At 30.0% G+C, this 12,202-nt stretch overlaps 5 protein-coding genes across 5 annotated transcripts; 2 read left to right on the top strand and 3 right to left on the bottom strand.

Annotated features, from left to right (window-relative positions):
* Positions 1-36: 36 nt before the first annotated feature.
* Positions 37-2,978, bottom strand: DFA_01871 (uncharacterized protein; the record flags this gene model as incomplete). Its single annotated transcript, XM_004359779.1, has 9 exons — positions 37-438; positions 594-746; positions 862-989; positions 1,077-1,257; positions 1,343-1,961; positions 2,068-2,101; positions 2,363-2,433; positions 2,720-2,792; positions 2,882-2,978. The coding sequence occupies 9 exons, from the start codon at positions 2,976-2,978 to the stop codon at positions 37-39; spliced, it is 1,758 nt and encodes a 585-aa protein (XP_004359836.1).
* Positions 2,979-3,150: 172 nt separating this feature from the next.
* Positions 3,151-5,496, bottom strand: DFA_01870 (uncharacterized protein; the record flags this gene model as incomplete). The annotated part of the gene is made up of 2 exons (XM_004359778.1): positions 3,151-5,152; positions 5,252-5,496. 2 exons carry the CDS (start codon positions 5,494-5,496, stop codon positions 3,151-3,153), a joined length of 2,247 nt encoding a protein of 748 aa, XP_004359835.1.
* A 582-nt stretch (positions 5,497-6,078) lies between these two features.
* DFA_01869 (uncharacterized protein) lies at positions 6,079-7,297 on the bottom strand (the record flags this gene model as incomplete). Its single annotated transcript, XM_004359777.1, has 3 exons — positions 6,079-6,567; positions 6,705-6,977; positions 7,046-7,297. 3 exons carry the CDS (start codon positions 7,295-7,297, stop codon positions 6,079-6,081), a joined length of 1,014 nt encoding a protein of 337 aa, XP_004359834.1.
* Positions 7,298-8,031: 734 nt separating this feature from the next.
* DFA_01868 (uncharacterized protein) lies at positions 8,032-9,031 on the top strand (the record flags this gene model as incomplete). Its single annotated transcript, XM_004359776.1, has 2 exons — positions 8,032-8,483; positions 8,806-9,031. The coding sequence occupies 2 exons, from the start codon at positions 8,032-8,034 to the stop codon at positions 9,029-9,031; spliced, it is 678 nt and encodes a 225-aa protein (XP_004359833.1).
* A 212-nt stretch (positions 9,032-9,243) lies between these two features.
* Positions 9,244-11,203, top strand: DFA_01867 (uncharacterized protein; the record flags this gene model as incomplete). The annotated part of the gene is made up of 5 exons (XM_004359775.1): positions 9,244-9,410; positions 9,510-9,596; positions 9,699-9,902; positions 10,199-10,906; positions 10,981-11,203. 5 exons carry the CDS (start codon positions 9,244-9,246, stop codon positions 11,201-11,203), a joined length of 1,389 nt encoding a protein of 462 aa, XP_004359832.1.
* Between the last annotated feature and the right edge of the window lie 999 nt (positions 11,204-12,202).

The raw sequence follows: 12,202 nt of genomic DNA, 5'->3' as shown, positions 1-12,202 counted from the left end.
GTAAACTGTTTATTTCTACACAGCAGCAGCAGCAGTTTACAAATAAACTTCATTAAATTCCTCTTCCTCTTTTTGTGATAGTTTCATGTGACCAGAGGGACCAGTATTAAAATCAGCACCATCTCGGAGTCTTGTTGATTGGTAGAGTAGTTCTGAATTGGGGTGTGGAAGATAGATGATGGCAAGGACATAAGTGTAGAGATTGAGCATGGTAAAATACGAAAAGAATATAATTGACGAAACGTTCTTGGGATCAAACCAACTGAATAAAACACCCAACGAAAAGGCAACCAAAATCATCATTGAAAATACCAAATGCAACTTTAACTTGATATTAACAATGGGAAGTGTCTTGGTGGTCATCCATCCCTTTGCAATCAAATAAACCATATAACACAAGAATATTAATATCATTATTGATGCCATTAATGTAAATATCTAAAAAATTTAATAAAATAATTAATAATCAAATTTTGTTTGTTTGTTTGTTTGTTTGTTTGTTTGTTTGTTTGTTTGTTTGTTTGTTTGTTTGTTTGTTTGTTTGTTTGTTTGTTTGTTTGTTTGTTTGTTTGTTTTTCAATTTGAATACATACTGCCCAAGATGGTTTAGAGTATGGACTATCCAATGGATTATTTTTAATGGTACTTTCATAAATACTAATATGAACCAAATTGATTAAAAAGAATACACAAACCATTATAATCTTTGGTAAATAAAATGATTTAAATGTAAATTCTTGTCCATTCTAAAGGAGGAGGAGGAGTGAAAAAATATTAATATAATGTATTTTAAAAATAATAATAATTATTATATTATTATTATTTGTATTTATCTATTTATCTATATATCTATCTATTTACCTTTCTAATACTATCAAATAAAACAAACCAAAAATAAAATAAAATGGATACAAAAATATACCCAAATAATCCATCAATAGTTTCAGCTCCAATACCAGAGAATAATAATGTCATTAAATAAAACGGATCTAAAATAATAATAATAATAATAATAATAATAATAATAATAAAGTTAATAAATATTACTTTTCCTTTTCTTTTGTTTTTTTACATACTATCATAAAAGAAAAGTGCAACTAAAAGAATAACAACACATTGTTGTTCAATTGTCCAACTTCTCCAATTATATTTTCTTAAAGAGAATACCATTCCAGCCAAAGTAAGAACAGTAATACAAATAAATGCCAATCTAATCATTATTTCCATTAATGAATATGTTGAATTCATATATGCAAACTACATTAAAAATAAATTAAAAGATTAATCATCAAATGAAGTAATCAAATTGTGATTGTTGTTGTTTGTTGTTTGTGGTACATACAGTAAATTCTAATTGACCATCAAAATAAGTTCCTGTATAGGTATTATTGAAAATAGTGATATCGATATAATAGTTTGGATTAAATATACCAATATGATTAACCATTAGAATTGAAGTACAACTACCAGATGATACTTTACAATCCATTTTAAATGTTTTGTTGTATTGTTGTTGAATAAAAGGATCGGAAAAGTTGGATGCACTAATCGTTACAAATGCAGGGAATTCGATAGTGACCGAGGAAGCTCCACCTGATGTTTGGTTGAGTTTGTCAATTGCTTGTTGAGATGGAATAAGAGTAATCGAAGCCGTAAAATATCGGTTTGTCTTGTCCATATTATCAAGTGTCTTATAAATACGTATACTACCATTAGTATATATATCTGAACATTTTTCATCATCTGATGTTGATAATGATGAATTGATATTGTTGTTTGAGTTGTTTGTACTATTTGTACCATTATTTAAACATAAATCAACAAAACTAGGTGATTTAACATAGGCAGATGGACCAGCTCCGCCTCCAATTAAAAATGCTCCATAAACTACAAAGAATCCAATCAATAAGATGATAAAATGCTTTCTTTGCATATAATGCAACATCATCTTTGAAGATCGTCTAAATTAATAAATTAATAATAAATTAAATTAATTAGTAATCTTTAATCTTTTTGATCAATCAAAACTACATATATCAAGTTAGTAAATGTAATATGTATACATACTCTTCAATATCCATTGGTTCAATATGAATCATTTCTTTATTATTATTATTATTATTATTATTAAATGTTTATGTATATATTATATTATACCTTGTTGTTTTTTATATTATTATATATATATTATATAACTTTTATTATTTGTTGTTTGTTATTTGTTATTTGTTGTTATTATTGTGATGATTACTTGACTATTACTTTTTAGACTAAAGGAATGTAATGATCTTGTTTTGTGAAAAGTTATTAAAGAATACTACTAATTTAAATAATGAAAATGATCCAAAGAAGAACATTATACTTGTTCTTGCAACAAATAATAAACAAACTATAGTAGTAGTAGTGATTTTGTTTTGATTATTATGTCTTCTTCTATATGAATGACAAATCTATAAATAAACAACTATTATCTATTATTATTATCTATATTTCTCTCTCTCTCTCTCTCTCTTTCTGTATGATGACTATAACGACGATTATTTGTTCTAGAAAAAGTTATTTATAAATATAAACAAACGTATGACTGTGAGGGTTAGGGCATTGAGCAGATGAGGTGAACGAGAGTGGTGGATGTTTGTGGGCAAAAATGTGTGAAAAAAGGGTTAGTGGGAGGGAGATATTTTTGTTGTGATGCCCTTTTTTTGGTCCCCGAAAAGACATGTCGGCTTCTGACCTATGCTTCACAGTGATGATGAGATCAAGACCTTTTGATCCCAATATTTTTATTCCTCCTAAAGAAATGATAATGGTATTTTATTTTTCTAGATTTATACCAAGCATTAAAACTATGATTGAAATGTTTTTTTAGTTTTTTGTAAACTATTATTATTATTTAAAAAATTATTATTATTAAGACTATTATTATGAATTAAAATGAAATGTTGTTGTTGTTGTAGTTGTTGTTTTATCATCATCATATTATTATTATTATTATTATTATTATTATTATTATTATTATTATTATTATTATTATTATTATTATTATTATTATTATTATTATTATTATTATTATTATTATTATTATTATTATTATACAAAGTAATCAATACCAATTGATACCATACTATTATCTTCAACAAAATAGTATGATTAAAATGGGCAATTTTTGGATTGTGGTTCAGAGACCTTGTTATTTGATTTAGGTCCCCAAGCCAATGAAGAAGAAGAAGAGAATTGATTCTTTTTATAGGCACCACCACTATTGTTGTTGTTGCTGCCTCCAAAGAATACAGAGCCACTTGGTCCTCCTACCTTTTTACCACTGCCGAAACTGCTGCTGCCGCCATAGACATATGGAGCTGCTGGAACAACGATATTGTTGTGTCCAACAATCACATCCTTTTTAACATGACTGCTGCTATTGCTGCCACGAGATTGGTTAAAGGTACGAGGATGACTATTATTGTTTTGTTGAAGATTGGTATTTTGATGTTGATTACGATAATTTGGTTTGTTTGATGATGATGATGATGAAGATTGTTTGTTTGATGATGAAGAATTTGATGATTTCTTTTGAGCCTTTTTAAAATCATCGATACTTTTGAATCGGTCAAGATGGACTTGTAATTCGGGGAGGATGTTGAGATGACCCTTTTCCTTGCGGTACTTGAGGTATGCCCAAAACTTTTCCAAACCATAGAGGTAGCCATCAGAGATGTCTTGGAGAGTGAGTGTCATGAAATCGGTAAAGATGTCGAGACGGTACTTGCGCTCCAAACCATACGACAAGAATCTAAAGATACACTCTAGACCATATCTAAAGTTGTGTTGGGCATCCTCCAAAGCAATCTGTTTAAACTCTTGGTACATCTTGGCATTAAAGTGGGTACGCAAGAAATGTGACCAGAAACGATACAATGTGTTGGTTTCAGCAGACTGTCCCATTCCCAAACGTTTACGTTCCTTGAGACACTTTGATCTAAACTTGTCATACTTGTGTTGAACAAATCCATTCTCTTGAAGTAATTCGTGTGATGGGTGTTGGAAGAATGGAATTTCTTCATTTCCAGAAGATGAAGCATTGGTAGATGTAGATGTAGTACTAGTAGTGGTGGAAGAACTAGTTGATGTCATCATATTATCCTTGAATGATAATGGGAGGGGAGACATACTAAGCAAATTGATTGAAGAGTCTGAGGGTGATGAAGCACTGGAATCCTCCTCTGGAGCGACTGGAGACATGATCCAACCAATGGGTGGTGGAACAGTCTGTCCCTTGGATTTCTTGCTGCTGACATTGGGAGAGTAGAGACGAGTGACTGCTGCGCTGCTTGACTTCTTGGCAACCGTGACAGTAGCATAGTTTTGTGGAACTTGGTTCTTTTTCTTTTTGAGGTCTTGTTCGTAAAAGTATAAACCATCATTAATGATCGATGCAATTTCACAAGAGAATCCCTTTCTATTATTGGATTTACCCTTCTTTCTATATGGTGATTGTGTAACAATAATTAATTTACTAATTTCTGCTTCATCAATCTCATCTTCATCTGAATATTCTGATGAAGAATATTCATCATCCTCTTCTGAATAATCAGATTGTGATAATAATTCTTCTTGATCTGATTCATCTTGTTGTTCTTGTTGTTGGTGTTGATTGATTGGTAATTCTCTTGTTTCAAAATCACGTCTTTCCTTGCTAAAGAATTCATGTTGATCTTCATCTGATGATAAATCAAAGATTGCTTCTTCTCTTTGTTGTTGTTGTTGTTGGAGCTGTTGTTGAGGTTCTTGTTGTTTGATTGATGGTACGATATGAACAGTACTGTTATTATTATTAATAATATGTTTCTTTCCTCCAGATGTGACATTAACCCATCCTTCAGTATCTTGTTGTTGATCTGGTTGATTCTCATCATCTTGATTACTATTATGTTTGAGACCATTCTTGAATTCTTCGTTGAGGAGCCACATGGAACGGTTGTCGGCTGCACAACGTACGCTGGTGCCGTCGTCATTGACCTGGACGACATCTGATGATTTCAAAGCATCGGCCACCTCGTTGATATCATACACTCTCATACGATTGAATCTACAAACAAGTGACAATGGTACCCATCCATCTTTATCCATACTACAACGTAAATAAACATCTCTACAAAGATTTTGAATTCCAAAGTAATAGTTTACTAAAAAAAAAACAAATAAATTAGAAAAGATTGTAATATAAATAATATTTAATTTCTATACGTACACTTGTTGAATAATCTTTTCTTTGATAGCTTGTTGATTTTCAATTGTAATGGTAACAGTTTCACTGCTACTGGTAAGACGGTTGACTTGAAGTGGTTTGTCTACTCCGGATGAGCGTTGACCAAAGTACTTGCCAATGTTTTTGATTGGGTGTTGATCGTCTGTACGTTCCTGTCTTCTTTGTTCTCTTTCTCTCTCCCTCTCCTTCTTTCTCTCCTCTTTGTGTTGTTGTTTTCTTGCTACCATTTTTTTTTAAATCTTGATCGTTGATAGATGATACTAATACTAAATCAAATCACAATACTTTAAAGATGCTCTATCTAAAAAATGAAACTGATATATATATTCTATATTGAAAGTGTCTATCTATCTATTATATGATATGATATCAACAGTAACAACAATTATACAGAGAAGAGAGAGTAATAAATCTATCTGTCTATCTCTTTGGACTAGCTTTGTGTTTGTCGACTACTTCTACTCGTTTTTTAAGATGTGTGAATAAACTAAGATTTATGATTGATTTTAAAAAAGGGGTATGGTATATATATATAAATCTATATAAATATATGTATGTATATATAAATAATATAGTATAATATAATATATGTTTCAAAATATAATGAAAGCGAAATTAAACAAAGACAAGCCCAGAGGATTACGTGAAACAAAAAAAGAAAAAAGGGATGAGAGGTTGGGAAAATCATCTTTTTTTATTAAATTAATTTCGGCTGTCTTTGCTGGGTGCCATATGCACAGGATGAGCCATTGTTGATTTTTTCAAAGACGAGCAGACGAGTGACGAGTGATGATGATCATCATCATAAATTAGAAAGGGAAAACAATGATAGTATCAGTTTGAGAAGGATAAGTAGTATTTGATAGAACACTATTGGAATTAGCGAAATCATAGACTAGGAAATAGCTTGGTTCATCAGTGTACCATGCATTGTTGGCAAGTACAAATGCTAGATTGTCTTTAGGGAGGAACCCTGTTACTAGGTCACTATAATATGTGTTGAGACCAAAGTCTGGTTGAATATATGTGATTGTGCCACTGGTAATATCCAACTCTATAGCTGATAGTGGGTGGTACCCAGATTGAGCACTCACACCACTAACAATATTTCCATCGAGTGATGCGAATCCAAATGATTGATCGTATCCAAATGTCGATCCAACATTGGTACTCCCAATAACTTGTTGTTTCTCCAAATCCAATGTAAATAGGTAATTACATCCTTGTGATATTTTACATGTAATCAATCCAAATGATGATAGATCAATATCATCAACTATCTTTGATTCATCATCATTCTAAAAAGAATAATAAAGAAAATATAAATAAATAAATGAATGAATGATTTGTTGTTCCTTCTTTCTTTCTTTCTTTCTTTCTTTCTTTCTTTCTTTCTTTCTTTCTTTCTTTCTTTCTTTCTTTATACTATACATACCATGCCAGGAGCATTAAACCAAACAACAGCACGGTTATTATTAAAATCATAAATAGAGTATAATTGAACACCTTGAATATTACTTAAAAAGGTTGGTGACTTAATTTCAAATGACTTGTCCAATGAACCATCATTTAAATTAAATCTATATAAATAGAAATTAATTGAACCGGAAAGGAGTACATAGAATTGAGTACCGTCACTTGACAATGTAGATGTTCCATATTCATAGCCAACAGGTAAATTAATTGATTTTACAATAGTACCAGATTGCTAAATTATAAAAGTATAATATATGAGTTTGACAGTTTAATCATTATTATTATATTAGATGTACATACAGTATTTAAATAAACAAGTGATGGTTGATTAGGATAAGAAATATAGGTAAAGATAGAGTTGGTGTATGTTAGGGGTTGTATAGCCCCACCTGTTGAAGGTAGTAAGAGTAACGCATCAAATGCACCAGTCTTTACATCGAATAATGTAAGATTCAATCTTTGTCCATTCTCCACAATCAATACACCATTGTATCCAGAGACTGCAACTGTCGCAAACATCAGCAGCGCTGAAATAATTGAAAATACTTTCATTTCTTTTTATCTCTTTTATCTATATCTATCTACCTACTATCAATCAATCAATCAATGATATAATGTCTATCATTCTTTTATACTCGTTTTCAAAACATCTCTTATTACTTTGTTTGGAAAACCATTGCAATTTCACCAGAGGTATAAATAAATATCTTGATATGTTGGCTATGACGCGAACCGATGTTTTGAACATCCAGTTGCAATGATAACTATAAAGGTATAAATAAGTACTTGGCTGTGCATCATAATATCTGTGATGATATATCCTTCCTCTGCACAACTGCACACTACAGTTGATCAAATCAACCAACATGTACATGTTGGTATGGTATCGTCGCTGTAGATTCTTCATCTTATCTTGAGATCTTCTTGGAGAATACAAAATATAAATATATAATACGCAACAAAGATATATGTATCTTTAGATACACACACCTTAATTTATCTCTTCAACCGCAAATTGGGAATTTCAAACTACAAACATTCATTAAGATGGAGATTAGTGGTGGTACTAATAAATGAATTTATTCGCCATATTAATAATAATAATAATTATTATTATTATTTTTGTTGGATAAAGATCTTCATCCATTCATTCATTCAGTCATTCATTCAGCTCATATGAATGATAAATATAAATATACTTTATATTAATAATTACTTTTTCAAATTAAATCAAAGTTTAGTTTAATTAATTAATTAAATAAATTAATTAATTAATTTGTTAAAATATGGGAGTAATAGAACTGGTTAAATCATATTTAAAAGCTAGTAGAATCACCATTTATTTGACAGTTGTCATTTTGGAAACATTGGCTTTATCAATTGCTCAAGTACAAGTTGGTCTAGGATCGTATTTTCAAAGAGACAATGCATTCTTAATGTTTGGTGTACTCAGTGTCATATCATTCTTTGGTCATTGTATCTATTACATGATCAATTCCTACGTTGACTATGTTACAGGTGTAGATGACCCAAAAACATGTAGTGATCGAACTCTATTTGAAGTGGTATCAGTATCAACTCTACTTAGATATATTGTGGTCTCGATTGGTATCATGATTGGTCTTACATTCTATCTAACCACTTTGTGTCACAGTCCGGATACTGAATGGATGTCTAGAATGTTTATACTCTACTTTATGTCACTCATGTTCAATACTCTATCATACACACATTTCAAGTATATTGCACTGGGTCCAATATCATTTGCATCGTATGCTATATGCACATCCATCATCTATCATTGTCTTTTAACCAACCAGTTACCAGGTCCCCTATTTTATTATCTGTCAACTCCCATCACACTATTCCTCACCAATTGTCTTATGGCCGGTTACCATCGTGACATTGATGAAGATAATAAAGCTGGTATCAAAACAATCAATACTATGCTTGGCAAGAAAAATTCCATTTATTTTTTATTTACTCTTTCACTTATGTAAGTTCCAAAAGAATCCGCTATAAGACAAAAATACTAATGTTTTTTATTACAATTATTTTAGAGTATTTATAATGTCAATCTATTTAGCATTCTATTTACAAAACTATTTACTTTTAACAACATTGATATCATTTCCAGAGGTTTGCCAACTTTATAAAAAGGGGTATCATGGCGATTCTGCCAGATTCAATATTAGAATGTTGAACGCTTTTCGTTGGGGTTGTTCCCTCTATATTATTTCATTGGGATTAGGTGGTATAAATAATCCAAGTGTTGAACTTATTTAAACAAATAAATAAATAAATAAATATATATATCTACATATAGTTCTTTTTAAATCACGTCGAGTATTTCCTTTTTTGGGTTATTCATTCGATTGTTGTGTCGTTTTTTTCATTATTAACTTTGAAAGTATCTTGGGCTAGTCAAACCTTGGGTCATTGTTTACAAGGAAGAAGAGCTCTTCAACAATAATAATAATAACTTTATATACAACAATATGAACAACACAAAAGAGATTAAAGTAATCTATAAAGATGAATCAAAGGATAAGATTAAATATGAACAAACGTTGACAATGCTAAGGGAATGGGAAGAAGCTGCAAACTTTATCGAGAAACTATTTATGAAACATATTCAATTAGATACTATTGACTTTGTCAAAAGGTATGTGTTATTTATATAAATATTGATGTATATGGTATGATGCCAATAACAATTGTTTTACTAACCCTCCTCACCAAAAACAACAATTTTTTTTAACAGCACTGTTACTTATACGATGGTAGTACCAATTGATTTATGTAATATTTTAAATACTTTACATGGTGGTTCAATTGCTACATTGGTAGAGTATGTATACACATAATATAATACAAAGTTTATTTATATTTATATTAATTAATATCATGATGTTTATAGTATTATAAGTTCAATTGGAATTATTATATTCAGTGGAAAGGTTAATCCAAGTGTTAGTGTTGATTTAGTCATTAACTATGCCAATGCAGCGCCTGCTGGCAAACCAATTATCATTGAATCATGTGCATACAAGATTGGAAAGAATCTAGCTTTTACAGACACTACCATCAGAAATGAAAGAGGTGTCATTGCAAAAGGATCACATAATAAGTTCTTATCAATTCCTCAAGCTAAAATGTAATAATAATAATAATAATAATAATAATAATAATAATAATAATAATAATATATCACACGTACAACACATCACCCATACGCAAACATGTAATAAATGAGGCAAATATATTTAATATTATATCAACCCAACCCACCACCAACTATAATAGAATACAAAAGATATCTAGAGATTCCTAAGTAGTGTAAAACTTTTAAAATCTTCTTGCCAGACTACAAGAAATACGGTATATATTATGTTAACGTAAATATTTAAATAATATTATTATTTGTTTAAAAAATAAGAAATATTATTAAAGTTTAATGGAAACTATTAATTCATATTTAAAAGCTAGTAGATTAAATGCATATCAAACAGTATTGGTTTTGGAAGCATTGGCATTGGCAATTGCACAATCACAAGTTGGATTGAGTTCATTCTTTCAAAGAGAAAATGGACTATTGATGTTTGGTATTTTAAGTGTCCTATCATTTTTTGGTCACTGTATCTATTACATGATCAACTCTTATGTTGACTATGTATCAGGTGTAGACGATGCAGAGACTTCAACTGATCGAACACTATTTGAAGTGGTATCAATAGCAAATCTACTTCGATACATTGTCGTTTCCATATCGATTATGATTATTTTAACCATTTACCTAACCACTCTATGTAATGGTCGACAAGAGACTGAATGGATGGCTAAAATGTTTGTAATATATTTTATTTCACTCATGTTTAATACATGTACCTATACACATCTAAAGTATATTGCATTGGGTCCAATATCATTTGCATCGTATGCTATTTGTACATCGGTCATTTACCATTGTCTGCTGACCAACCAATTACCAAATCAAATGTTTTATCTCCTCTTGACACCAATTCTATTAATTCTAGTTATTTGTCTAGTGTCGGGATACCATCGAGACATTGATGAAGATGAAAGAGCTGGAATCATAACAATCAATACCCTACTTGGAAAGAAAAATTCAATCCTATTTATTTTTTCGCTTTCAATTTTGTATGTAAACAAACCAACAAAAAAATACTCTACTCCTAAATTAATATATTCTAAATTCTATAAATATATTTTAGATTTTTTATAATATCTATCATTTTAGCACTCAATAGAGAAAACTACCTCCTTTTATCAGTATTGGTTTCTCTGCCAGAAACATGTAGAACTTTCAAAAGAGGATATTACAGTGATTCAACAGCTCATTTCAACTTGAAAGTAATGAAAGCTCTTCGTTTGGGTTGTAATCTCTATATTGGTTCAATTGGAATAGGTGGTGGTGGTCTTTTCAACTATCTTTAATATATCTAAACTTTGGGTCTCAGTCTCCAGTTTTTATTCAGTTGGTCGTTCATTTTCAATCTCCAATTCTTTTTATTAGACAAATAAAATATCACACCCCTCATCCTCAAATTAGATTACAAGATAGATAGATATTCACTTGCCACAAATATTATTATTAAGAACCACATTTTGGTCCAATTTAATTTAATTTGATCATTATTAACAAAAGATTACTTTAGATCTTTTACCATTTTAATATTCAAGTTAACAATTTTAATTCTAATTTTAAGATTTAAAAAAGGATATTACTCTGGTGATACAGAACTAGATCACAATCCAACCACTACCAAACAATCTTTGTTCTTGTAAGTTGTTGCTATCTCTACTCTATTTCAATTGGAATTGGTGGTTTCACAACATTGAATGAAACTAAGTTTCCTTTTTTGATTATTTTGTTTTTATTCACAATCACATATTGTATTCCACCCAATCCAATCTTCTTTTTGTACTACACACACACAATTTATTCATTAAAATAATGTGGTAGGCTATTTAAAGAAGCAACTACATATGTAATGAAAGAGATGTATGTTATTATTTTTTTTATTGCCAAAGGCCAAGATCAACTCTGATTTTCTTGTTCTTTCCAAGCTAGCTTGCATGAAATAAATCGCTCTTTCATGAGACAAAAGATAGATAAATTAAATATAAAAATATGAATCTACCCCTCCCTCCTATAAATCAACACCAATATTGTATTTAATAAAACCATTCAATTACATTGATATATTAATATATAAAAACTGTACACCGATTTAGTATAAAATCTAGAGATGAAAATTCCGGACAGGTTGGTTGGTTGATGATGTATGAACCGTTTGATAGCTCTACCAAAAAAAAAACCAAGAGAGAGAGATGTCATCTATCCATCCTCATGAAAGAATTTAATTATATTATTCTACTAGTAGTTAGGATTCAGTTCTTTATATTAGTTCATATTAATAATTATTTAAAAGA

This window comes from Cavenderia fasciculata (genome assembly GCF_000203815.1).
Source record: "Cavenderia fasciculata unplaced genomic scaffold Scf_Dfasci-F-a-25c12.r2-5, whole genome shotgun sequence".
In the NCBI taxonomy this organism is placed as follows: Eukaryota; Evosea; class Eumycetozoa; order Acytosteliales; family Cavenderiaceae; genus Cavenderia; species Cavenderia fasciculata.
Note: the sequence above shows the minus strand (reverse complement) of the source record. Positions and strands in the feature narration are given on the sequence as shown.